We start from the raw sequence: 26,709 nt of genomic DNA, 5'->3' as shown, positions 1-26,709 counted from the left end.
TGGGACAACATATTGTTGAGGTGAGGTGACTAACATTAAGCTTCGGCTAACTGAGACATTTCTGAGTTATGATTGCACATCCTTTGACCGGAAAAAGAGCCGAAGTCGCATCCTTGTCCAGCGTCCATACATACAAAGCGATACGATATTCATTTCATCATGCATGATACAATTACAACGCCATAAGGAAGTCCGGATCTCTACGCTACATGAACACACTCTACTCGCCCAATCACTGAATCTGAGCTTTGAGAAGAGCCTCTCTTCTTCCTGTGGACTTGGGGTCTAGGTATGGTTTCTCGCCCAAACTGACCGATCGAGTTCCAACCCTCTCAACATCATCCAGATCTTCAGTAGCCGAGTCTGCGGTGTGCTTATGTCAGTGCCGTGTATGCTGGTCCGAAGTGAATATGTTAGAGAACTTACGGAATGTTGATCTATTGTCCCAAATAGCTAAACTGTTTTCCTCCCATCTGAATCTGACTTGTAGATCGTGGTTCTATGGATCGGCGAAGCCTGTTAGCAAGGTGGTGACAATCAATCATGCAGATACACTCACAGCTGAGATATGCTCGAACAAGAAGTTCAAAAGATTATCAGATTCATGTTGCGTCAACTCGTTGATTCTCTTTGTGAAGCCTCTGTTGACGAATAAACCCTTCCAACCGGTGACAGGATTGGTTCTAACCACTGGGTGAATAGTTGAGAGATGTTGTCCCACGTTCTCTGGTGCTCCTCTGGGCTCTCGAAGAGTGGTGTTTTGCTTTTTAGCGATGTCAATAAACCCTTGTCCTACGTGTGTTGCAGTTAAACCTTCCAGGAGTGACTTGTAGACTGGAGATAATCGATCATATGCTTCATATGCCGAGGCCCATAGTGTATCACCACCAACCTTGGGAAGTTTACGAATCTGGAGGGTAGCGTAGTCTGATGGCACAGGTTCGAATGTTATATCGGAGTGCTGCACAAGGAGAGTCGAAAGTGATGGTCAGCAATGATATCGCAATGCGAACCCCTGATGCCGGACATACCCATAGATCGGCATGGAATTTCCTCTTCAAGACAGTGAAGTCATCACGCTTGAAATGGTTGTCGAAGATGTATCGGTTTGAAATCATGCTAATTTCGTCACCGAGCTCACTCCCACCCATTGTGAGGGGATGAACGTGGAGTTTGCTCGTCGAAGGTTTGCCTCCAAGTCTACCCAGAGATTCGACGAGTTTAGTCTGTTCATCTGGTGAAATGACTGCATCTCGGAAGAATACGACCCCCCGCTCGGAGCTACAATGACCATCTCGCTATTAGTCATTCTTGTCACTTTAGACATAAAATAATCACTCACACCAATCGACCCAGAGCCTTTTCTCTCTCCGTGTTACCCAAGATATCTCTGATCGACAGTGTCGGTTTACCGTCGGGAGAGTATGCTCGGAACTCGGTGCCTATGCTTGGAGTCGCATCGAAATGGGAGTATGATCGAAGGTCAAATGATTCGTTTGTTTCGGTTACACTGACCTTTGTCAAAGCCGCTTTGATGGTTTCCACTGGGTTTTGTTCTTGTACAGCAATGGGCATTTTTATGAATTGTCAGTATACGAATGTTTTCTATGTGAAGCAAGTGATAGATTGTGTTTGCACCGTCTTCACCTGGATATATAGTCACTACTCTACCATATGTCAACTGATTCGCTCGATGATATCAGAGTATGTTTTCAAATAGACGCGGCTATTTAACCCTAGCATCTCTGATGAGGTGATCAATGATGACCTCAGTCAGCTCCTGCAAGCCAGGTTACGATCATGCATCACGTGCAAGATGATGGCGTCAATTCTCCTAGATATGATCAATGCATGAAACGAAATCTGGAATAAATCGTCGAAATCTGGAATACAAAACGTTATCTGGTTTCATCTAACGTGATTAAACGAGATATCCGAGGGATGATGTGATTGATCGATTGCGCAATCGGTTGTGTGATTTACATGATAACGGCGATCTCCTCAAAGCCTGACGTTGTTTACATTCCACTTTGGTTCACATCACATGCATAGCTTCAGGACAGCGCACAGATGTACTCCTTAGACGGTGCTGACGGACCGTAGAATATGCTTGGCGCCAGGTATATCGAGAGAAATGGAATTTGACTTCCGAGGAAGGGAGGAAGAATGGCCAGGTACGTCATCATTCTACTCGTACGCCAAAAACACTTTGTGCTGCGCAATCTCTACTGGTACACTGAGATCGCTGGTCTGCAATCAGATCTTGCGTGCTCGTCTGTCCGAAAGCCCCTTATCTGACCCCCTCAATACATTCTTGAAGTGGTACTTGTGGGAATCAATTTTTCGGAAAAACATTATGCTCCACACGTTGCATTCCTTATATACGATACATCGTCTGGGTATGTTAACGTTACGATAACGAAAGAAATAAGCTTGAAAATGTCCAGTTCACTGGAAGGTGAACGTCAACCTTTACTGAACAACGGCAAAGATGAGATTCAGCAAGATTGGAGACACCTTAGCGTGGCTCGTAAGCGTGTGATTGTCGCAACTGCTCTTTTGACTGGTTTCTTGTCTGCCCTTGATTTAACCAGTGAGTGACCCAGTCGCGCGACGAAGATGAAAAGTGATTCGAGGTCCTGACTTGCACCGCGAGAACTACAGTCGTGGCGACATGCATAGCTACAATCTCTTCGGAACTTCATTCGGCAGACCAAGAAGCGTGGATTGGTAGGTTACGAGCTGTGAATGAGAGCATCAGTTGCTGAATATCTGCTAAATAGGTACGGCATACCTATGGAGCAGCGTGACATTCACACCTTTGTATGGACGATTGAGCGACTTGATAGGTAGACGAGCTGCATACGTGCAAGCTGTGTTTATATTTACTCTCGGGACATTGGGATGCGGCGTAGCACCGACTTTCTCTTTCCTCATCATATCTCGATTTATTGCCGGAATGGGTGGTGGTGGGATCGGCACAGTGTCAAGCGTTCTCATGGCCGACATATTCACTCCTGCGGAACAAGGCTTCTATCAAGGCTTGGAATTTGCGGTGTGGGGAGCTGGAACTGGACTCGGGGGACCAATTGGCGGTGCTCTCACTCAGATATTCGGCTGGAGAGCAGCTTTTTATGGTATGTGATGGAGATGATATCCAAGTCACACGACACTGAGGAACGACGATGGTAGCCCAGGTCCCGATCGCTGCGATCGCTCTGATTGCTATACCAATTGCTATACCTTCTAACGAAAAAGGTCATTACGACCTGAAGTCTTTGAGATTGATCGATTTTGGCGGAGCAGTGGCCTTGTTGGTCTCGGTGAGCTCAGCCATGTGGGATTAACGTTACATTGCTAATATCTCTTCAGATCGGATCATTGCTCCAATTGTTATCTAGAGCTGGTGGATCGCAACCGATATATCGCGACCCTTTCAGCTTAGCTATGGCTATCCTAGCACCGGTCTTCTTCGCCTTGTTTGTCTATGTTGAGCTTAGGGTCGCGGAAAGACCAGTGTTGCCTTTATCATTACTCAAACGCAGGACTCCGTTGTGCGTGGGCATAATCGCAGGGGTGATTGCTGTAGTCAACTTCAACATGACTTATCATCTGCCGTGAGTACATAAGCTTTGATGAGCTCTATCAGCCATATACTCACAAACCGCACTATAGGATGGTGTTCGAGATCGTCTACCAACAGCCCTTGGCCGTAGCCGGAGCCCATCTACTACCTAATTCTGTGAGTTCCCTATGTCTAGCAAGTGGCCTTCAATCTGATTCAGCACATGTAGATTGCGATGTCTGTATCAGCACCGATAATGGGATACATCTGCCAAAAGACTTTGCACTTCAAGTGGCTGACCGTTCTCAATTGCGCTGGACCTGTGATATCGATGGCATTATTCGTATCATTACGGGAGAGCTCTTCTTGGGCTGCGGAGTGGCTCAGTGTAGTACCGATGGGTGTAGGTTTTAGCGGACTACTGACTTTGACGCTGGGTGAGTATTGTCTCCACACAGGTATATATAGCCGGTGTTGACATGCCGCTTCAGTCGGAATGCTCAATTCAGTCGAAAGTGAGTCAAGCGACAGTAATCGGCCCCATTCGCTGTACTACAGTACTGACCAATGTCCTGTCAGTCGACGAGATCGCCACCGCCACCGGATTTGTCTTTGTATGGCGAAGTCTAGGTCAAGTTTTCGGTGTTGGTCTATCAAGCGCGGTATTCCAAGGCTCATTGGCCAGTCAGCTGAATGAGCGATTTGAATCACCAGAGGTATGACATCATGGCAGGCTATAATTGGTAAGCTGACCATGTGCTAGGTTATTGACAAGCTGCGACATGTGTTTCATGCCATTGATGATCTGCCTGAAGCGTGGCAGAGAGAGACCGCAAGGAAAGGCTTCGGAATAGCTTTGAGAAACACCTTTATCTTCGGTCTCGCTGGGGCTTCACTAGTGTTCGCAACTTCACTTTTCGTGAGTAGCCCCACATTAGCAGGCAGAGCTTCTGCTGATTACTGCCTTCAGATTCCTGATGAAAGGCTGAAAGGTCCAGAAGAGGGGCCAATATTTGCTGTACCGGGTACAGATACACACGCTGATTTAGCAGAGGAGGAGCGTTGAAGGGTGGGTGGTGCTTCTTTCAATCTGAATTACCCTAGACGGCATTATGTATAAGATCAGAATAGCGTCAGAGTGTGCCGTACAATGACAGCGCAAAGGGTTCTAGTCCTGCGTCTTTGACCTCTTTGTATCGATTATTGCATGCATAAGACATCTTGAGAGCCAGGAGGTGGTGAAGTGATCACGTGATATGAGACGATCATCCACATAACGCTGCTGTTCGTATCTGTCTTCATGCTAATCTTGCGTCTCTTTGCTACCTTCACAATTCTAACGATATAGAGTTACAGCTCGACAATGGTTTACTGGGTGTTCGGGTATGGCTCCCTGATTTTCAAGCCGCCGTGAGTACTCACCATGTATACTTGCTGCTTGACGAATGAAGCTTAACTACGCGTGTTAGCATAGACCACACGCGGTCGAACAGCGTGAGTCGACGCTCTGATCGAGTCTAGGCTGACCCTCGCAGGATCCGGATACGTGAAAGGTGTTGTTCGTCGTTTCGCCCAATCATCTATAGATCATAGAGGTACGCCTGATGCTCCGGGAAGAGTAGTGACTGTTATAGAAGCTAGAGAATGGCATAAGCTGGAAGGGGTGGTGAGCATTTTATCCTTGATGCTTACGCCAACCTGCGGACACCTGACGTGCCATCAGACCATACCGCAAGGCAGCATGTTACCAGAAGATTATGTGTGGGGCATGGCTTATAGGATAGACCCAAGATATGAAGAAGAGGTGAAGGCGTATATGGGTGAGTTCGCGTTTCTCCACGTCCAGAATATCTCGGCTGATTCATGCAGAACATCGGGAGAAGGTATATCACCCTGGCCTGCTTACAAATAGTATCCGATAAAACTAATGATCGTTGCAGAACGGATACACTTGTCATTCCGTGCCAGTCTATGCTACAACACCTGATGGAGAGGAAGAGATAATCGCGGTCGACAGTGTGAGTCGTACATACCGTCCTCGCATCTAAGATGCGGGTCCACTGAACGAATGCTTCCCACTAGGCCGAGATCTGGATTGGCAAGCTCGACAACCCAGCTTTTGGTACGTTGTGCGTTTTGGTCGGTTTATAATTGCATACTTACTGGCTGCAGTTGGACACGAGTCTATCGACGAGCTCGCAAAGACAATATTCCAACGACATGGACCATCAGGTCCAAATAAAGTGAGCCTCATGAAGAAGCTTGGGGATCTTTCAGCTAATTCTGTTCACTGTAGGAATACCTTTACAAGCTAGCGGAATCAGTCAGACACCTGTATCCTCATGTACGTGATGATTACCTGTTCGGACTTGAAGTGAGTAACAGAGACTGTCACCCGGACTGGACCAGACCAGTATCGTTGATGTTATGTGTTGAAGGCTGCCGTGCGAGCTCTTGAGGTGAAGAATTGAGAGCAGTCGTCGATAGAACCTCTCGATCCTCATCCCTTTCCCCGTCTTCTGTAGCAAGTCACTACTGTTCCCCTTCGATCTCCGATCTCAACGCACTCGCGATGCATACGATACATTCGTGGAACTCAGCAACACAAACATGTTTACGTTCTTCATTACAAGGACCGAGACGAATTAAGTGAGACGAGATGCAACTAGATAACAAGGCCTGTCTAAAGCAAGGAAAGAACATTTGCTAGCCTTTTATAAAATGTAATGGAATTCGGGGTTTTGGAGATCAGTTAGATCATCGAAAGCGTGAGCGTTGATATCGTGTCCTTCGCCAGCAGCGGCGAGTTCTCGTTTATAAGCCTAATCATATATTTCGTTAGTCCTCATTACGATCTACTAACGGGCCGGCCAAAGCTGCAACACTACTCACGGCAGCCTCTTCCAGTGTCATGATTGACATGTCCTGGATATCCACCATCCTACCCATTCTTTCTCTCTTCTTTCTTTGTCTTCGATTCAAGTATTTCAAGTACACCGCCATGGAGCAGATCAAAATGAACAGTAGAGCCCAGCATGACATGTCCGTATATAGACCTGTCCTGTAGATCGGAGCTTCGTCCTCGAGATCTATTCGCATTGTATGCTCAACTCGCATCTCTCTTGTACGTGCATCTGAAAGACACTTACAGACTTGAGGACCTGCAACATTACCCGCACATTGGAATATAAACAGGATGGCTCCTAACGTACGTTGCTTGGTGGTGCCAGCGGAATTCATGTTGGCCCATGAGTAGACCAATGGTTCTATGAATAGGGTAAGCAAGATCGCATTCTGAAGGACGATGACTTACGAAGTGGGGTGTATAACATGATAACATAGTAAGATCCTAACAAGGCATGAGGCTTGGTTCGAGGAACATAAAGCAAAGATGCGGCTCCAGCAATTGGGAAGAGTACGAAGAAGCTGTAGAGGTTTTGAATCAGATATCATCCATATTATGACACTTGACTTACGCAACGACAGGGAATCTCAATCTAATCTTGTTCATCGTCCAAGTGCCCGCGAGTAAGAAGATCAGGGTCAAAACGTTTGGTGGGATCTGGAACAGGATAGTATCGAAGGAATTGAAACCAAAGCCTTTAGTGATCAATGTGCCGAATGTGCCAATGCCAGAGCTTGGGATGGCCATGCAAGTGAGCATTAGTCCCCATCCCCAAGTTTTGGGATCGAGTAGAGTTTCTCGGAATTGTTCCCATTTCCATTTACTATGTCACCAGATCAGCTGAATAATTCGGAAAAAGGATGTACTTCAGAGTATGATACTTACGAGGTCTTAGTACCTGTGTTATTATCTCTCAATCTCTCGACAGCGATAACCTTTTCCTTTTGGGTTAAGAACTTGGCGGATGCTATGTCGTTCGGCATCATCCAGAAGATGAGAGGACACAATGCAATGGTGATACAACCTAAAAACAGGAAAATACCTTGCCAAGGTTGAATGCCAGACTTGACGTGCCCAATAGCATAAGTCAAGATAGGTCCAATGATACCGGCGACGGAGCTGGACATGAGCCAAGCTAATCTCACCAGCTTTCATCAGTTACAATCTCGTTCACAGGCCGTCGGGATAGTCGAACGAACGTACCTGTATTTCGATAAGTCTGTTCTCTTCTTCGCCAGAACAGCTGTGTCATAGCAATGAATGACGGACTGATCGTAGCCTCGAATGCTCCCAACAATGCACGAGTAGCCAACAAACCAGCAAAATTATGACAAGCTGCCATTGCGCATAAGGATATACCCCAGCAGAGAACGTTTCCCACTACCCACCAGGCGATGGGTAGCTTGACCAACGCATAAGCGGAGATCGGTTGGACCACCAATTGCATGAGATAGATAACAGACCCCAGCCACGAGTATTGCTTGCCAACCAAGTGAGCTTCTGTCTTCAGATCGAAGACTGCAGCGTAGGATAAAGCACTCTTGTCGAGGTGAACCAGGGTGTACACAATGAACATCGGTACTGGAAATGCAGGGTAAGTGAGATGAGATTAGATGTGGTTGAGGACACTCACTACAAACCCATATGTCCAATTTACGAAGCACTTTCTTGTCTTCGTCGATAGTGTATTCGACTGGGCCATTCTCCCGAAGGATTCTTGCTGCGTCATCCTCAGCATGACTCAGATACTTGTCATCAAGTGCATGTCGCGCGTCGTTGACCGCTTCAACATGATTGATCTCGATATCCTTTTCGTCCTGTGCGATAGTGCTGGGCTGATTCAGATGAGACATGGTATGTGCTCGAATTGTGATGAACTGGAAGAACTAAAACATTCAACCCCATGGTGTCCCACTTATATCCTCACATCGCGCGGGTGGGACTCCCTGTATCATGTAGTCGGTAGATCCACATCAAGGCTAATTATGGTTTCTGATGACCAAAATAGATCACTCACACTATAAAGGGTCTTGGCAAGAATGGATATCTTATCTGAGCCCCTTGAGTTAGGCGAACCACAGGATAAGACCAACCGACATCTGAAAGCATGGCTGAGCCTGTTAGATCCACCTGAAAGTGGGATGATAAGGTGGGACTTGGCTAAAAATAGCTGGTACTCGTACTCGATGTCATGTGATAAGAGGATCGGGATCTAGTTGTAGAGACAATCGGGTAAAGGTCCCTCCGGCGCCGGCAGGCTTGGATATCGGTATTTTGATATGCCTTCAGTGCATCCTCATGAACTCAAAATAACTATATATCCATCTTCACCTTGCTTGCACCCAACAAATGAATATACGTGATCGACCTCCCTGTTGCGCACTGATTGAGCTTTCCACCAAGAAGTATCACAGCTGTCGGCTTCGGCATCGTTTCTTCTGTATAGGATAATCCGCAATGTCTTCCAATATTAAGCCCGAGTACTCTACTCCTATGTTCGATTACCGATCATACGAGGTGAAGGCAGAGAATGTAGATGAACTGGTTGCCAGAATCACCAAAGCTTTGGTAGAACTCGAGGACAAAGAAGGTATTCACAAGTATACTAGTGAGTATCTGTTTTCATTCATGAACTGAGTTGCGCTGATACCTCCTAATGAAGTTGAGGATGGAAGGGTCATAGATAGTACTAGGTGAGTCCTGTATATCTCGATACTCAGGAGATGTGCGTCAAGCTGACTGCGGGAGGAAGCTGGAACTTCTGGGAATGGCAACAGGCAATCGGACTGTATGGCCTATTCAACGTTAGCTTCTCTCATCCATATACTCACATCGACTTGCGCTGATGACGCCTCATTATAGTACTACAACCTGAAGATTTCACAAGACCCTTCGTCGCCCGAAGGTGCTAAGATCTTGAAGATCCTCAAAGATTGGTATACTGCTAGAGCGGAAGAAGGCGGAACCACCAAGAACATCAACAGTATGGCTGTTCTGCTGACTCTCGCATCGCTGATGGAAGTGGAATATGAGCGCGGGGGAATCTTTACCCCTAAAGAAAAGAAACTATATGAAGGATGGATAGACGAATGGGCCGAATGGGCTTATCACGATTGCCCCAGTAGGTATTGCCTTAAAACGAACTTCATTGTAATCGAATGATTGTCGCTAATACATCAGAAAAGGGACTGAACAGGGTATATTCCAGCACAGTGAGCACTGTTCCGTAATATCCGTGGTAGTCACGATCTGACCCAGCTACTTGAAGTCACTTTCCGACTGGAAAATAAGAACCAAGTTTGGGACGATACGCTTATGATGACAGGTCTGTGCTATATATCATGGTTCCTCATCCATTGCTGTGCTGATGCCAAGAAAACAGTTCTGCCATTAGCGAAGATAGGGAAGCTTTTGAACCGACCACAGTATATAGAAGAGGGTGAGTCACGTTATCTTGAGACATCCCGACGAAATCCTCACCCCTTGCGCGCTCAGCCAAATATCAATTTATTCAACACGCACAGTACTTGATGGATGCGACTACAGGCTTATGGAACCATGGGTTCGAATTCGACGGTCAAGGAGGAGGTCACGAATGGGGCCATATAGCTTGGGCGCGAGGTAATTGCTGGGTGAATCTTGCGTCTCATTGCCTCGTTACCATTTACTGACAGCCTCTGAGCAGATCACCATCGCAATTCCTATATTCCTCGACATAATAGAACTTTCGCCATCCGACTCAGTCTACAGAGTTCTGAAATCAGTCCTGCAACGACAATTGGATGCTCTCGTCAAGCTACAAGATGATGAGACCGGACTGTGGAGAACGTTGCCGCTTGACGAGACGAGCTACGTCGAGACCAGTGCCAGTGCCGGTTTTGTGGCTGGTATCTTTATAGGTGTTCGGACTGTAAGTTGGAAGTGCCTGGTTGTCACCAAGCGTGATATCTGACACCAACGCAAATAGGGATTGTTGGAAGAGGCCAAATACTTACCCACCGCCGTGTCCGGACTCAAGGCTTGCATCGCTCAAGTCAAACCAAATGGTGAAGTCCAGAACGTATCAAAAGGCACGCCAATCAGCGACGATCCTGACTTTTATAAGGACATGATCAAGATGACTGTCGGTTTCGGTCAAGCTCTCCCGATTATGGCTTTGGGCGAATGGTTAAGATATGAGAAGGCAAAAAGCAAGAAAGCATAAATCATCAGTCTCGATAATTTCCATGCATTTTTATATTCTAAATTCTGTGTTTTACGATCAGATGTTGGGCATGAACCCAAATCCTGTGATTACCAAGGTATATGATGGCATGGCTCTCAAGTCGGACTGAAGGTTTTCTTCAATGCTCTCCAGCACATATACTACTTTGTTGGCTCTGGCATTTCAACGATCTGACCATTCTCATCTTGGATGTTGGGTCTTTTGGTTTCGGTAGGAAGAGTCTGAAGCACGATCCAGAACAAGGGCATCGAGATGACGTATAAGCCGAAGTAGATACCGAATGGCACGTATTTGTTACCTGAGTGGGCATTGATCCCATATGACACGGCTTGTCCTACGGTCTCCCATGATCTAAAAACACCTCCGGTTCTCGCGTTTGTCGTCATATCTGAAGCAAATTGACCGAGTACCCAATAAACAAGTGTTTGAGACGCCCAGCTACATCACTCTCGATATTAGCAGATGAAATTGGAATTCACAATTCCGAGAGGTGCACTGACGACATTGTGGCATAAATGAAATGAGGGAACCAAGCGCTGACGAATCTACCCGGAGTTGAGCCGCTGTTGACACGGATCACGGGTGGTCAGCCTACGCCGAAGACACCTCGAAACACATCACTTACTAGTCCAGTCTCAGAGAAGCAGGTTTCGTTCCAAACCAGTGCAAGTTGATCATCACCCAGATTAACATCGCTCTATTGGGAACATGCAACATCAGCATTTGGACCATTGAAGATCATGAAGGAAGACAGATACACTGAGATACTGACAGAGCGGGGATGGTGAAAGTCCAGAAAGCCAGATTGGCCTTTCGCCTAGGACCAAATCTCTTCGTGTCCAATATTCTCGAAAAAGCCAGATTAACGACTACGGCGCCTAGCGAATTCACCAGGGTAGACAGAGCTCTGCCTCGAACACTGAAGTGCAGGGACATGTACGTGCCCCATACTCCGTCTCCGAAATAAGTAAGGATGAATATTGGAATAAGAAGGAGGGTCTATACCATCATCGCAACGAACGAATCAGTGATGAGGGTCAGGCAGTATAGCGGCGCATGGCGATCTCGCCCACTCACCCTTGGCTGTTTGTGATGCTCCCAAAGTAGCTTCAATTCCTTCTTCCAAGACTTTTTTGGCAGGACGGGTACACCGTAACCGTCATCTCGAATTACCTTTCTCGTAGGTGACAACAAGAAGGCGAAGGGGACACCTATAGATGCGGTCACACACTCCTGTCAACAGCCTTTCATATATCGGCCTGTGTGGATCGCTACTCACCAAGACATTCCATACCCAAGAACGCAAGATACGTCTCTACAGATACACCACCTCCTCCGCTTTTATTGATGTTTAAAGCAAGACTGATAGCGCTCCAATGATAGAGCAAACATTTCTCATAGCTACCCAAATGGAGATGTAGAAAGCACGTTTATGTTCTTCAGGGTAAGAGATCATGGCTGCTGCTTCGGCGATATACAGAAAGGCGGATGCTACGGAGTCGGATGTCAGCACGGTTCCAAATACCAATTTTGTTGATTCGTCTACGTACTGACACCGTATAATCCTTTGGCGAAGATCAGATCCATTGGACACCATATTTGGAGTTGACATAGAAGCCGGAGCCGCTCAGAGGGAAGCCTACCGCACCGATAAGACAGCAGACAGGTATACCGAGGATACCAACAAGAGGTCCACCAAGCATTGCTATGACCGTCGAGACGCTGTACTGAGTTGCTGACGCTGCATTCGCCGTATAAGGTGTGGCGAGACCACCACCACCGAGACCACTGATAGCTGTGAAGTGGGAGCGTCAGCCTTTGGGATACGCATCGGTCTGAGAGGGTGCTTTTGCAACGAAGATCAACAGACTCACCATTACTCATCGAAGGACCAGAGAACGCCAGCAGCGCCAAAACGATCATTTGGAAAACTACACCTCGGTATCTCCTGACCCATTTACTTTGGGGTAACTTGATTATCCTCAGAGCATCATGATCCACACCAGCTTCTCCCGTGAGATTATAACCAGCATCGATCTTCGATGGGTCCGCGTCAGGAAAGGGGTGTGAACCTGGCTCAGCCAGTACTACGTCTTTGTTGTCAATATCAGCTTCTTGATCTTGAGCCATCTCGAAGGTGTCAAGCGTAATCGATGCTAAAGGCTGCGGAACAACGGACTGTGTGTGGGAGACGGCTGTTTGAGAACATCTCTCTGAATCGATTGTGTATATCGTTTCTCGAAGTCGCTCACAGTACGAGTAAGGCTTCTCGGATGCGGATGATTTTGGATGGTATCTTTCTCTCGCCAACCAATCGGAATGCCTAATAAGAATTCCACAAGCATATATTCCTTTCTAAATGACCGATAATTCTTGACCTGCACATATGTCGTGCTTGTCAAGTTTAGGCGATACGATGCATCTATATGCGTCTGTATGTATGTAAAGAAGGAAAAGAGAAAGATAGATACAACGGCTATGAACGTGTCAAATTGACTAGAGGCGGCTATTTCCGACACTCCCACTCGCAACTATGTCTATTTGATAGTGTATCTATCTACCATTGTCCAGAAAATAATAAAAATGTCCGTCTATATCACAACTCCCACTGAAACTGATCACACTAAAAGGTTTCTACATCACCATCAGATTCACTTCCATCGTTCCAAGTCAAGGTTGCATTAGAATAATGGACATCGCCTTGATTTGCTGAGGTTGAATATGACCGTTTATCTTGATTGTCCTGGTTAGCAGGTTGACCTTTCCGAGGACAATCCTTAGCAAAATGCTTGGTACTACCACAGGTATAACATGCAATTCTTCCAGATGGCTTGGACTGACGAGCAGTTGACCTTGATGCGACAAAAGCATAGAAGTCTTCCTTTAATTGAGGATCTTGATCAAGTTGTGATAACATACCAGAAGCACTTGAGCGATTGGCAAATGGCTGGGCAAGTCGTTCTTGTTGTCCAGCATCTACTCTAAGGATGGCATCACAGATCGATTCAATCGTAGGTGTTTCAGTTCGTTCAAAGATGGTATCAACATAGCCGGAAAATCGACCAGGAAGACCGTTCAACAATACATTGACACAGAGAGAGTCGATGTCATAATTAAGAGTCTTCAATTCTCTATGTTGGGCTAGTACTTCGTTTACCCATGCGTTGATAGAGGTAGGTTTAGTTTCGTCATCCGCAATGTTGTGAAACCTATTATCAATGAACTTTCTAGCAAGAGCAAAGGCGTATTGAGCATTTGAGGTACCATAAGTTGTCTTCAGAGTTGTATATATAGCAAGTGCACGAGGGATATAGAGATCAGGGGCAGGAGAAGCATCGGCAGGAAAGGGAGGATTGTCAAGGATGTGGATGTTGGCAGCAAGGATGGTAGATGATGTGGTATTCAGGATGAGGGCAGCGATTTGTTGATCCTTGGATTTCCAATTGGCAATGGTGGAAGCGGAACCAGTAGGACATACAGCATCTTCAGAAATATAATCCACACAATTAACAATTCTAAGTGACAGTCTAAGCCGTTGATCCCATATCACAAAGGTTGATTTACCTTCTAAAACTGGTACAGCGGTGAAAGCACGAGAGATGAGTGAGTCGGACATGATGAGACGTGTCAAGTTACAAGAGACCTAAGCTGTCTAGCGAGGGTTTAATTAGGGGTCAGGTAGAGTGAGGGTGTGTTGATCAATCGTGCAGAGGTGGTGGTTATGAAAATACGACAAGTATCAGACATGTTGGTCGAAAGAGTAAGTTAAACCATCAAGGTCTATAAGGTATGATTGATTCTGGCAGTTTCTACTTGGTGTCATCGGTGTAAGTGTCAGAGTCTAATCGAGAAAGTCGGCTTTAAGGAAGGAAAAGGGTGAATCGTGTTTCAAGGGGTAAAGGGTGGGCTGGCCAAAAAAGGAGTGCTGACCCCTACTCAATTAGGGGTCATGGAGGTTGTTGGTGGTGGTGCGTTTAGCAGTGAGTAAGTGGTGGTAGCAATGGCAATCCTATGGCACTGGTAGCAGCAGTCACTCCACTCTATACACAGCAGCAAGAACAAGCTCCCATGATGGCTAAATACTCAAGCTTTCGCCAAAAGATTGAGGACAGGCGGTATCGGTAAAGTTGGTAGGTTCCCCAGTTGGTCACACCAAGCAGGATACTAGCTGTGGTAAAGCGGTACAAGTAGCGGCTGACTCTCTTCAGGCGGTAGTCGTAGCGGTCTAGCAGCGGTAGCTATGCTGGTCAGTCGAGAGCAACTCCAAGCAGGATAGTAGCGACGGTAAAGCGGTACAAGTAGCGGCTGGCTCCTCCAGGCGGTAGTCGTAGCGGTCTAGCAGCGGTAGCTATGCTGGTCGGGCCAGAGCAAGGCAAGGCTCATAACCTGTCAAGTTTAGGCGATACGATGCATCTATATGCGTCTGTATGTATGTAAGGAAGGAAAAGAGAAAGATAGATACAACGGCTATGAACGTGTCAAATTGACTAGAGGCGGCTATTTCCGACAGTGCTCTGCTAGGACCTGAGTGACCTTCACATTGCACGGCTAGGAGCGATGCTGGCAGGGCTTACAGGAATTTCACGGATATAACCGATTTCGATCACGCAAGATGACGAAAACTGTCTGAGGCAAGAAACCGACTGACATCGAGAGTTGGAGAACCTGTCAAGCAGCACGATGGACTGTTGCTGATATTGCCAACGATGGGTGGGCTACAGAGTCTGGCAGTGCGTTGTCGATTACACTAGAGCTGAAGTCGGCGGCGATCACGAAGACAGCAGTGCGATGATAGTCAGGTGTACATTTAGGTTTTGGTGATGCTTAGTGGCGACTCCTGCTGATGAGTTATGAAAGACAGGACGCAGCGGAAACATGTAAGAACAATGAATGCATATGTATATATATACCTTGTGTATCATGGTCCCGACGCGGGTCTTTAACGCAGCATGTGTGCAGCATCTAGTCACCACCTCAAATCTCCTTTAAGAAGCCTACCTCAACGATCTCTTCAACCGGCAGCTGAAGACTGGCAATCCGATTCCTGGTATTGTCTCTGATCCATAAGAACGCCCATAGCAGCAGCTTCCTTAGCCAGTTCCCATTCTGCCGAACTTTCATTTGCCCTTTACCTGTGAAGAACAACACTTTGTGTGCTAAAGCGCGATCAAGACGCATGATCTCATCTTTGATATGTTGATCTTCTTTGCCTGACGTCAAGTTCGGACTGGGAACGGCTGTGAAGCATTCAGAGAATGAGAATGGACGATCATTAGTCAAGTCATCAAGTCCAGCTTTTGACATGCTACGTACCGTTAATATTGTTCGTAGTTTGTTTGATCAGGAATGAGCGGATCTGCTTGAATATGATGGTGGCCAAGTCAGGTGTGACAACTTCGTCGTTGAAGCCGTATCGCACGACTAACCGATAGCAATTTGGGATCCCCAGACGAGATACGGTATAGCGATCCTCCGGTGAAATTGTTGGTCGGTCAAGTGGCCGAAGGTGAAAGAAGACAATCGCTTCGGGTATTGATGTCAATTTAGTCACAAATTGACTGAAGACAATTGGTGTTGTCTCTCCAGCTTTATCGAAAAAGATTCCAAGACCTTGGATTGTGCTGAGCGGGACACCAGAATACGCATCGGTTAATCGCAGATGTCCATCCGACGACCTGGCGATGAAATGGGAGGTTGGGAAGCGGTCTTTGGCTTCAGCAAGCCATTGTCGTTCTTTTCCAAACCTCCATAGTAGGAAAACGCAAGCCAAGGCAGCGGCGAGAGTCAAAGTGAACCAGGCTCCATCGGGGACTTTGGTGAGAGCCGAGGATAAGAAAGTTGCGTCGAGAAGAGTAAAAATCATCCAAGGGAAGGCAACGAGAAACGGATTGAATCGCCATACAAAGATCGACACCAAGGTCACCATGAGGGTGTCGAAAAAAGTGACGAACATCACACAAACACCATAGGCGTTACCCAAGCTAGTCGTATTGTTGTATATTGACGCTACAAGCACTGTGCCTACCATCAACAACCAATTGGCCAAAGGAACATAAAGTTGGCCGTAATAGATCTTGGACGTGTGGACGACCTTCAATTGAGGGAAATAAGAGAATTTCATCACCTGCGCCAAAAGTTGGAAACTCGCAGTGATAATCGCTTGTGACGCTACAATGGCAGCGAGGATGGCGATGACCAGAGCAGGATAAAGTGTTCCTGGAGGGGCAGCGTTGAAAAATGGATTCGAGTAAGCTTCGGGGTGAGCACTAATGAAAGCTGCTTGACCAACGTAACCCAAAACCAGACAAGGGAACACATATCCAAGCCAACTGAGCTGTATAGCCTTTCTACTAAATGCTCCCAAGTCCGCAAAAAGTGCTTCTACACCAGTGAATGCCAGGAGAACACCACCCAGGTGTCTCCACCCTTCTTCTTTGTGACGGATGAGATAGTCGAAGGCGTAGTAAGGATAAAACGCCTTGAAAACAGTGGCATCGTATTTGACGAGGTTATAAATCCCGAAGACGGCATTGAAAGCGAACCAGACAGAGATTATCGGAGCGAAAACCATGGATATTTTGGAGATGCCCAAGGGCTGAATGAGATAAAGTACGATAAGAATGGCGTCCGTGATTCCGATGATGGTGTTTTTGGAGATTGACGGCCCAGCGACTTCGATTCCCTGAATGGCTCCGAGTACTGACTGAGCTGGTGTATGTCGGCTACCTCCACGACCAGTAATCAGTTTACGTAAACATCTGGACTCTGTCGACAATAACATCGTTGGTACGAGAGTAGAGATGGTGGGATCGTCGGGACTTTGGTAGATGTCATTCGACTTGTTTGATTCAACGTTTACTGTACGATTTGGAATTTCTTTCAGGACAGGGACATTTATGTACCCTCGATAAAATCGGTCTTATCAATAAGTTCGCTTTATCAGTAATTGCGGGAATTATATTGGTTGGTCTAGAAATCGCTCAATGCCGCAAAATCGCGCAAGACAAAACATTGAGAGGACTATCGTTTTGCTTCCATAAAGATTAGGATCTATTTCGAGCGACATCCACCTCCATCACTTCAATTGCCGGATCATGCACCGAAAATCCCTCAACGATCAACTTGATGTCGCAAGTCACTTGCGTCGTGAAGAAAATCACGCAGAACTGACAGCTACAGGTAGAGGTTAGGCCTTGAAAAAAAAAGCAACAATGAGGACGGATCGTTTGTGTATTAATAGCTGAATATGATACTGATTCCCTCTCCCTGAGCCACCACATCTGATATTCTGCTGTACTTCGAATCTCAAAGCCTCTTTTGGAAATGACCTCAAAGCTAGTCAACGATAGCAATGCTAGTATCGTTTTCGATGAGAATGGCCATCCATCAATACCTATGAATCCCTCGGGTGGCAGTCAAGGCGATGATGGGTTTGTTAATATACGCGCGCGCCCCATTTCAAGAAGACGGTCGGTTCTAGCCATTGAGCCTGGTTTAGCAGACGAAGACCCCGGTTTGAGACGACCTGGTGATTACCGTTCGGCCCAAGTGAGTTCCCGAAATTGACCTTACCTTACATACCATACTGATGCTTTTCACCCATAGCAATTTACCGGATGGTCGCTCGCAAAATTATCGTTTCTGTCGCTGGGAGTGATCTACGGTGACATCGGTACCAGTCCTCTTTACGTGTTTTCGTCAACATTCGTTGAACCACCTACCCGCCAAGACCTAGTTGGAGTCTTGTCCCTAGTACTCTGGTCACTCATCTTTATGGTTACCATAAAATACGTAATCATTGTTCTTCACGCGGACAACGATGGAGAAGGAGGTACTTTCAGCACTTATTCATTGCTATCCCGATATGTGAGTACATCTGACGTTCGGAAACCCGCATTATGCTCATTCACGCACAGCTCGATATCGCCAAACGCGATCCTCGAGAGGCGTCCCTTATGGAAATGAAGAGGACGGCAAACGTCGATCTCGAAGCTTCTGGTAGACGACTGCGCCGAGGAATCGAGTCTAGTAGATTTATCAGAACATCATTGGAGGTCATTGGGGTGTTCGCTGTTACCATGGTGTTCACAACCCCATGTATACTGGGTTTTTCCTCCTTCATATCTATCTACCAGTATGCCTGGACAGGCTGCGTCTAGTCTGCAAGTGTCACAACTAGGGTTGAAAGTGGATTGGTAGAAAAAAGCACTTTAGGTAAGATTAAATGTGAAATATGCCGATACACTATACTGTGCTACGTTTCTGGCTAGTATAGGTGTCCGGAACACCAATTCCTCGTCCCCTGTTAATGGCCTCTGTACAGTACCTTCCCCATTGGCCAAGGTGTTCTCGTAGCCAACGGTAACTTTCTCGGTATTGGATTTACGCCGACTCGGTACATGACGCTGTTATTGTCGTAAGTCGGAGTGATAGCTACATGACGGGAATGCGAGCCAATTCCATGGACGATCCTCCCCAACATCTTCCTCAATCATAGCAAGTCTGAAGAACCCGGTGGAAACCTCCAATTCGGAGTCGCGGAGACATAGAGATAACATCATTTTAACAGGAACATACTTGATTCAGTAAGGCTGAAAGAGTCAACTAGCCCGCATAACGACACTAAAGCTCCCCGCGATCAAGCGGGGCCTGATCTTGTCAGCCGCTGATTCCCGCTTCTTGCCGAACCGAATCGATCCATTTGGCTGCCCTTTGACCATCAAGTTTGTCACTATATATGGGGCTCAGCGAGACAGTCCACTGGAGCTCTTCGGGCCCCATCAAGGTAGCATCTGACAATGAGAATATCTGCCTCTACCACCCTCATCGCCGCTTCGGTCTTCGGGCCAGCTGCGGCATCATCGATAGACTCGCGCAACAACAATGGCGCGACAGTCACCCCAATCAGAATTATTCAAGGCGGATGTAAGTAAAGTTCACTCGCGACAATGCTCAATGCTGATGACCTATCAGACAACTCTAGTTATGCCGTTCTGGAATTCAACCCTTTCGTGAAGCCCAATACACTGAAGGTTGCGGCTCGTTACAACACTTCGGATGGCAACCTCAAGGCATGGTTGAGTCGTCACCCTATAAATTCGAGTGAGTGCAAAAAGAATATGACTTTCGCTACTGACTGAAATCATTAGATATCGTCATTGGGTGTAACGATAATGCGGTACCAAACGCCCCAGGCTATCTCACATCGTACTCCCTGGACTCGAAGACAGGTGAAATGAAGTATATTGACTCGGTCGATACCGGTGGCTATCCTGTCCCAGATTACAGTGTTGCGGCTGCACATTGTGCATTCTTCCCGAGTGGAAAAACTGCTGGAGTAGCAAATTGTGAGTTCACCTGATAGTACGTCAGCTGAGGTCTGCAGACTTTGGACAAAGCGCGTCCACTTTCTCGTTCAATCCTCAAACCGGTAAATTTGGTTCGCAGACCAACAAGGGGCTTCTCGACTTCCCAGGCTACACTCCAGTACAAGGGCAAATTGGTGTTGCCGGCAATGACAATACATCTCAAGGTGAGTTCGCATTGCTATTGTCGTTGTCAATACTGATCGAGGTCAATTGATAGCAACGTCGCACCCTCACATGATTGCTACTCACCCGTTCTTGCCAGTGTTCTATTTGCCCGACCTGGGAGAGGACAAAATTCACGTTTACAAGATTGGAGCCAATGATAGCCTTTCGAATCTGACGAGCTATCAGCAACCTTTGGGTTCTGGTCCTCGCCATTTGACCTTTACGTCGAGCGGACAGTACATGTACGTGCTGCACGAGCTGGCAGTCAATGTTAGGCCGTACCAGGTGGACCAAGCGACCGGGGAGCTAACTCAGATTCAAGACGAGTAAGTTGTGACTTGAGCGTACAATCGCTGACTGTGACCAGTCAACCTATCTACCCGAATAATGCAACCTTCTCCCTCAACATCAGTGCGGCAGAAGTACATGTCAGTAACGATGGTCGTTTCCTCTATGCTTCCAACCGAAATCTGACTGCAGCTGCGCTTATTGACTCTGGTGACGTGAGTTTTCTATTTGAGTCTACGGCCCAATCGCTCATCGATGAATTTCTCAGGCCTCTGATACCATTGCTGTGTGGTCCATTGGTACCAACGGTACAATCACTCGTTTACAATCCGCCATGGCATACGGGGCCCGACAGATTCGAGCTATGGAGCTTTCGCCAGCTGGCATGACCGCGTCTTTTGGAGGAGAAGATTATGTTGTTGCTGGGGGTTTGAGGACAGACAACACTTTCGTCTTCAAGAGAGACAAGCTTAATGGGACGCTAGAATTGGTAGCCGAGGTTGGAGAAACGTACATGCCTTCGACTTATCTGTGGCTTGGGTAAAATATAGCGAGAAGTTTTCAATGTGAGAGAAAGGAGCGTTCGATTGTCAAAAACGAAATAAGGTGATATAACAAAGTCGATCTGAGTCGGTATTTAACAAAGATATAACAAGTTTAACTACATATGTCAAGTATGGTCCTCGTAATCACATGGCGATCTGGTACTCTGTATCTCTCGCTCAAGACTGACGTGATAATTTGTCGACTGCATTTTGCAATCAGGCTACGCACATCTTAAAAGATAGATCAGTCAAGACAGAAGGAGACGGTGACTGAGAAGTGACCGCACCAGCGGGAGCAACTTGGTTTGGGCAAGTTTGGATTATCGTGTCAGACCCAGTGTTACTCTCTGGTCTTGGGTGTGACTTAGCCTCAATGAAATTGGTGGTCCCAGTACACGTTACTATAGCTAGTTATAGATCAGCTACTCTGAAGACTGTAAGGTGATATTGCTTGGTCAATCTCATTCAGGATTTGGCGGGATAATTGATCTTTGACCCAGTTTGACACCGAGTTATGAGTCAATTAAAAAGACAGGAGTAGCATGAGTGTACGAGTATATTTCCAAGAGCATTCTTCTGATCATCTTCTTCATGCAGTCTTTTAACTGATTTCACATAGTGTGGTGATTCACACTTTTATGTAGCACCAACCTCAGCGAAGATCCTTTTTTTCTCTCGTATTTAATCCAGAGATCATCTGGGTTTCCTTGAAATTTTTCAAGCAGCATGTTTTCTGAAATCTTCTAAATTTGCCAGCGATATAGCGTTCTCCTGCATCTCAATCCCCCTTGAAATTCGTTGATAGAACTGACAGAATACAGGAGGGTCGGAGTGACAAATGAATTTGAACTGATGAAGTAATGTTTGTGCGTTCAGAAGGAGAACCACAAGATCAGAAGCAATGTGACGCAGTGATTCTTCGGTTTACGATCAACCACGACTGATATTGTGCGTTGGATATTACAGATGATCAGCATTGTCCGTCCTTCATTGAGCAGAAGACAACGAGACAGCACTATTCCAGTATCGTCATGCGACTGATTAGAATGCATCTTAGTGATACCGGGGTGGTGATCGCCCCTTGTTCCAGCCAGCTTACCACCTGAGGGTAACGGGCACAGTAAAGAGGAACTTAGGAGTCAGATATGTCTATCTATCTATATATATATATATTTATATGCATCATTGAGGTTTTATACAAAGTACGATTATGATAAGAAGAAAGCCATGACGGAAAGGCTGGCCTGTCAAAATGCAAAGATTCACGACCAACTATGTGGAGACGGGTGATCGCAGAAGGTGATGAGGTTATAACATACGAAGAAGATGCTAAGTACAACCAAAACGAGGCACAGTACGGAGGTTGACAAATGAGTTTCGCGATTTGACCACCTGTGCTTAACCGAATGTTTGGGATGATCGAGTAGCCCTCTTCTGTTTGCTGAGTCGCTGAGAGGAAGTCAGCACATGGATCTTGGCATGAGCGAGAAGAGAATTCCAAACTCACCCAGTCGTCCTTGTTGGTAGCGAACCTATCGAACAGCGGCTCAATCTTCTCAGATGCTTTCCTCTTACTGATCTTGTTCTGATCAGCTACTCGGAAGAAGGTAGGTGCCACCTCAGACAACCATTTCGGTTCAATCACTGTGACTTGATGCATGTATTCCTCTATTGAACCACGTCAGCAAAATGATCAGAGTGAATGAGAGAAAAAGCTACTTACTTGCGGTGAGCACCAATTCGTAATAAACACACCATTCTGGTGGCCGCTGAAACAAGGCACTGGAAGGATGTATGCTGACGGGAGTTCCTTCCACCAGGGTTTTGTAACCTTCCGTAGGATCTGTAGCGACAAAAGTCAGCGAAAAGGATCTAGATGAAAGAGCGGATTACATACCTTTCTTGGCTGCATTACGGAAGAACCCAGAACAAATGGCCATTCTGACTCGATTATAGTTGGTACCACAGGAGACTGGGAGTAGTCAGTTTTACCCTTTGCTGATTCCGACTTCATACCACTCACCTAAATCATGCTTGTATCGATCCATGATACCGATCAATTCTGTGAGATGTCAGCGAAACCTAAATGACTCAGCCAAATGAATTTACTTACGTTTTCTGACATCCTGAGCAGTCTTCATTGCTCTGGTTTGGATAAAATTCTCAAAGCACCAAGGGTTACTGAATTTTGAAGCTTTCCATCCATTGTAAACAGCGAGAAGAGTAAGCAAATCTCCTTCAGGCTGATGGAATTTCGCTTTCTTAGCATCGGCTTGAGCTTGTTTGTCTTTGGGTCGATAATACACTTGTCCACCGGCTTGAAGCATCGCTACGATGGTAAGAGCTTCTTCAGAACATCCATAATCGACAGACTTGATAAGCATTTTGGATAGGGGAGGATCAAGCGGGAAATCCGCCATCTTTCTGCCGATTCGGGTAAGAAGCCCTTCATCGTCGAGAGCTCCTAGCGCATACAGTTGTTCAAGAGCAGTCAACATGGTGGCAGCAGGTGGAGGATCCATGAAATCAAAGTTGATGAGATCATTGATCCCCATAGCTTTGAGAGTGAGGATCGTGGATGCCAAATTGGTACGTTGGATCTCGGGGATAGGATTGGGAAGCATTTCGTTTCGGTAAGCGATTTCGGTGTATAGTCTATAGCATTTACCGGGACCTGTACGACCAGCACGACCGGATCTTTGTCGAGCTTGAGCTTGGGAGATTGGCTGGAATAGGTCAGCGTTTTCCATATACCAAATTGACTTACAGTTACAATCAACGAGTCCATACCCAACTTAGGGTCATAAGCGTTCTGCTTGGCAAATCCGGGATCTATGACATAGTATATACCGTCGATTGTAATACTTGTCTCGGCGATGTTGGTGGCGATGACCACTTTACGTGCGCCAGGAGGGGGAGGTTCGAATATACGAGATTGCATTTCGGATGGAAGGGCGGCATAAACGGGAAGAATGATGAGCTCCGGTACTTGCGGACCAAGCGCTTTCACTCGTTCATACAACACTTCGCATGCTGTGTCAATCTCCTCTTGACCCGTAAGGAACAACAGTATATCACCCGCAGGCTCCATGAGATGGATCTGTAAGATAGTAATGAGTGATGCTTCAAGATAATCAGGCTCGGGTTCTTTGGTGTAAAGAGTTTCGACTGGGAAAGTACGACCGGGAATGGTAAAAATCGGACAGCCCCAGAAATACGTGGCGAATTTGGCAGCATCGAGCGTCGCAGATGTACAGATCAATTTGAGATCAGGTCGACGTTTACAAGCTTTCTTGAGGAGACCGAAGAGGACGTCGGTGGCAATAGTCCTCTCGTGCGCTTCGTCCAACATCAATACAGAGTATTTGGAACAATCGGGATCGACTAGAAGTTCTCGGAGCAGCATACCATCGGTCTGCGAAGAGTCAGCTGCATGTCTGTCTCCATGTCAGAACGTCAAAAAGACTTGAACTTACCATATACTTGATCTTAGTCTCAGGACTGGTCATATCCTCAAATCGGATAGTATAACCGACTTCGGCACCGAGCCTACATCCTACTTCCTCTGACACACGCTTCGCGACGGAAACCGCAGCAACTTTACGAGGCTGAGTACACCCGAGACGACCATGCTCTAAAAAGCCTTCTTCAGCAAGATACTGTGCCATTTGTGTTGTTTTTCCGGATCCGGTATCACCGACGACGACTAAGATTTGATTCTACGGGAGTCAGCGGGTTCAAGTCAAATGAGGACTTACATCTCTAACAGCTTGGACCAGTTGATCTCGCAATTTATATATTGGGAGACTCTTTCGTTGTTCTTGTATACTGAGTGATGTGATCTTTCCGTAGGAGACGACCTTGTTTGCGGCTTTCCAAGCGGGCAATTGCGCAGCTTTTTGACCGAGAAGGTTGCCCTTGATGTCCGAAGCGAATTGTCGTTCGTTTTGATTGGCCATAGGATCTAGCCAAGGTTGATTGATTTCTCTGGATTCCGAATCTGCCTCCTCATTCGCTTCTAGACGTTTGAGGTCACGTCGTTCTTTGGCCAGAGATGCTCCCGCCAGAGCCGCTCGATTCATCGATCCATCAGGTGCTTTGATGATCTTAACAGGTGAGAGCTCTAGTGTAACTTTCGTTTGACCAGAAAGGAAGGTAGGTTCGACTTCGTTGACTTCGATGTCGATATCTTCTTCGATTTCAGGATTTGAGGCAGATGGGTTGAGGTCTTCATCAAGGTCTGGATAGTCCGCAGCATCTACTACACCACTGGCAATAAGTTGTTTAATCTCAAAACGTTCGGGGGAAGATAGACGTTTTGCACTCGATCCTTTTCGTTCGTCGACGTGAATCAGCGGAGTGGAGTTGCTGCCCGTGAGGTTCTTCGTAGCTGCACGACGCTCTTCTTCTGCGATTTCTTGAGCGGTCTTGACTCGGAGGTGAGGAGATAAGTCGGCACCAGTATTTTGATCAACATCTCTCATGCTCAATCCTATCTTGGTTCCAGCTATGGACATCACTTTGACCTTGACTCTTTGCCCACGCTTGAGGAATTCACTAGCCGAAGTGACACGGCCACTGGTGATGGCGGAAACGTGGATCAACCCTACGGACAGTGTATCAGCTGAGTGGTCGTGAGGAATAATGACTAATGACTACTCACCTTCAGTCCTTCCCTGAACACCTTCTAAAGACACAAAGGCTCCAAAATCACGAACGTTGGACACACTACCATTGTATATCTTGTACAACACTGGTCGCTCATCTAAACCAGGTCGACCTCGAGGTTGTTCAGATACCCTTCCACCGTAACCATTATCCCTTCCGTTATCCATATGACGAGGACGTTTCGACGAGGGCTCTCCATCCATCCAATCATCTGCCGATGGTCTGTTCCTCCTAGATGCTACTTCCGAAAGCTGAGCTAATGTATCGTCGACCGTCAACGATTCTGGAAGTTTCTCTTCTGACGGTTCCTTCGTTTGTCTAGTCTCAAGGTATTTGTCCGCCGATGTCCAATCCTGATCCGGCATTGACAGACCTGGAAATTTCCTGGACTGCAATGCTTTCTGCTCATCTAATATAGCGGGTTTGCTCCCTGATTTACCATTAGCGGCAGCAGCTTTGGCCTTGGCTGCCTTGCGTTTATACTTGGGATGCATGGTAACGATGAGTCGGTCTAGATTTTTGACAAACCATTCTGGGAAGTCGGCACCTATTTCGCCAAGCTTGGTCTGAAAGGCTTCCGGAGTCTTGCTCTGTTCATGAAGCTACGATATCAGCGAGAGTCTGAATGAGTATGAACTTACAGCTATCACGAATTCAGCGAGTTTCTTGTCCTGCAATTTGGTGTGATTGAAGAGCTCTTGAGATACGCGAGAAACAAGAGACAAGAGCTCCAGCTTGTAGAGTTCTTTATCGGTGGACATGACGTCGGTTGAGCCAGGAGGGAGAAGATGGGACTGACAGGTGAAGAGTAGGATGGTCTATGTCCTTTTTGACGTCGTTGAACAAGATGTTATAAAAGTATGAACATATGAACGTATGCATGTCGATGTTATGATTAGATGAGGTGTTATCACTTTCGCCACTCATCCACGTGCAGCTACAGAATCGGTCTCACCCAAAAAGCCACGTCAAGATGTGAG

At 46.6% G+C, this 26,709-nt stretch overlaps 9 protein-coding genes across 9 annotated transcripts; 4 read left to right on the top strand and 5 right to left on the bottom strand.

The window, feature by feature from the left end:
- Positions 1–232: 232 nt before the first annotated feature.
- Positions 233–1,575, bottom strand: L199_001047 (uncharacterized protein; the record flags this gene model as incomplete). The annotated part of the gene is made up of 5 exons (XM_064886804.1): positions 233–363; positions 427–499; positions 560–961; positions 1,032–1,281; positions 1,343–1,575. 5 exons carry the CDS (start codon positions 1,573–1,575, stop codon positions 233–235), a joined length of 1,089 nt encoding a protein of 362 aa, XP_064742876.1.
- Positions 1,576–2,439: 864 nt separating this feature from the next.
- On the top strand, positions 2,440–4,631 carry L199_001046 (uncharacterized protein; the record flags this gene model as incomplete). Its single annotated transcript, XM_064886803.1, has 11 exons — positions 2,440–2,593; positions 2,665–2,730; positions 2,784–3,137; positions 3,193–3,323; positions 3,373–3,617; positions 3,676–3,742; positions 3,795–4,002; positions 4,057–4,080; positions 4,145–4,281; positions 4,329–4,484; positions 4,536–4,631. The coding sequence occupies 11 exons, from the start codon at positions 2,440–2,442 to the stop codon at positions 4,629–4,631; spliced, it is 1,638 nt and encodes a 545-aa protein (XP_064742875.1).
- Positions 4,632–4,928: 297 nt separating this feature from the next.
- On the top strand, positions 4,929–6,036 carry L199_001045 (uncharacterized protein; the record flags this gene model as incomplete). Its single annotated transcript, XM_064886802.1, has 10 exons — positions 4,929–4,975; positions 5,040–5,059; positions 5,101–5,231; positions 5,289–5,385; positions 5,435–5,448; positions 5,506–5,583; positions 5,648–5,687; positions 5,738–5,808; positions 5,862–5,939; positions 6,004–6,036. The coding sequence occupies 10 exons, from the start codon at positions 4,929–4,931 to the stop codon at positions 6,034–6,036; spliced, it is 609 nt and encodes a 202-aa protein (XP_064742874.1).
- A 243-nt stretch (positions 6,037–6,279) lies between these two features.
- Positions 6,280–8,323, bottom strand: L199_001044 (uncharacterized protein; the record flags this gene model as incomplete). The annotated part of the gene is made up of 8 exons (XM_064886801.1): positions 6,280–6,387; positions 6,458–6,654; positions 6,715–6,831; positions 6,879–6,991; positions 7,042–7,293; positions 7,356–7,605; positions 7,674–8,051; positions 8,104–8,323. 8 exons carry the CDS (start codon positions 8,321–8,323, stop codon positions 6,280–6,282), a joined length of 1,635 nt encoding a protein of 544 aa, XP_064742873.1.
- Positions 8,324–8,927: 604 nt separating this feature from the next.
- L199_001043 (uncharacterized protein) lies at positions 8,928–10,674 on the top strand (the record flags this gene model as incomplete). Its single annotated transcript, XM_064886800.1, has 10 exons — positions 8,928–9,078; positions 9,133–9,163; positions 9,223–9,274; positions 9,333–9,591; positions 9,656–9,682; positions 9,739–9,795; positions 9,853–9,909; positions 9,966–10,102; positions 10,156–10,380; positions 10,438–10,674. The coding sequence occupies 10 exons, from the start codon at positions 8,928–8,930 to the stop codon at positions 10,672–10,674; spliced, it is 1,233 nt and encodes a 410-aa protein (XP_064742872.1).
- A 161-nt stretch (positions 10,675–10,835) lies between these two features.
- Positions 10,836–12,825, bottom strand: L199_001042 (uncharacterized protein; the record flags this gene model as incomplete). Its single annotated transcript, XM_064886799.1, has 10 exons — positions 10,836–11,133; positions 11,196–11,258; positions 11,321–11,392; positions 11,468–11,694; positions 11,773–11,906; positions 11,975–12,096; positions 12,174–12,186; positions 12,246–12,260; positions 12,344–12,490; positions 12,570–12,825. 10 exons carry the CDS (start codon positions 12,823–12,825, stop codon positions 10,836–10,838), a joined length of 1,347 nt encoding a protein of 448 aa, XP_064742871.1.
- Positions 12,826–15,669: 2,844 nt separating this feature from the next.
- On the bottom strand, positions 15,670–17,476 carry L199_001041 (potassium uptake protein; the record flags this gene model as incomplete). Its single annotated transcript, XM_064886798.1, has 2 exons — positions 15,670–15,932; positions 16,009–17,476. 2 exons carry the CDS (start codon positions 17,474–17,476, stop codon positions 15,670–15,672), a joined length of 1,731 nt encoding a protein of 576 aa, XP_064742870.1.
- A 2,017-nt stretch (positions 17,477–19,493) lies between these two features.
- L199_001040 (uncharacterized protein) lies at positions 19,494–21,060 on the top strand (the record flags this gene model as incomplete). The annotated part of the gene is made up of 7 exons (XM_064886797.1): positions 19,494–19,620; positions 19,669–19,797; positions 19,845–20,042; positions 20,171–20,227; positions 20,281–20,470; positions 20,596–20,731; positions 20,785–21,060. 7 exons carry the CDS (start codon positions 19,494–19,496, stop codon positions 21,058–21,060), a joined length of 1,113 nt encoding a protein of 370 aa, XP_064742869.1.
- A 1,399-nt stretch (positions 21,061–22,459) lies between these two features.
- On the bottom strand, positions 22,460–26,490 carry L199_001039 (uncharacterized protein; the record flags this gene model as incomplete). Its single annotated transcript, XM_064886796.1, has 11 exons — positions 22,460–22,510; positions 22,569–22,729; positions 22,785–22,904; positions 22,959–23,033; positions 23,085–23,123; positions 23,175–23,787; positions 23,829–24,476; positions 24,538–24,780; positions 24,829–25,667; positions 25,725–26,319; positions 26,371–26,490. 11 exons carry the CDS (start codon positions 26,488–26,490, stop codon positions 22,460–22,462), a joined length of 3,504 nt encoding a protein of 1,167 aa, XP_064742868.1.
- Between the last annotated feature and the right edge of the window lie 219 nt (positions 26,491–26,709).

This window comes from Kwoniella botswanensis, chromosome 1 (assembly GCF_036426115.1).
Source record: "Kwoniella botswanensis chromosome 1, complete sequence".
Taxonomy (NCBI): Eukaryota; Fungi; Basidiomycota; class Tremellomycetes; order Tremellales; family Cryptococcaceae; genus Kwoniella; species Kwoniella botswanensis.
Note: the sequence above shows the minus strand (reverse complement) of the source record. Positions and strands in the feature narration are given on the sequence as shown.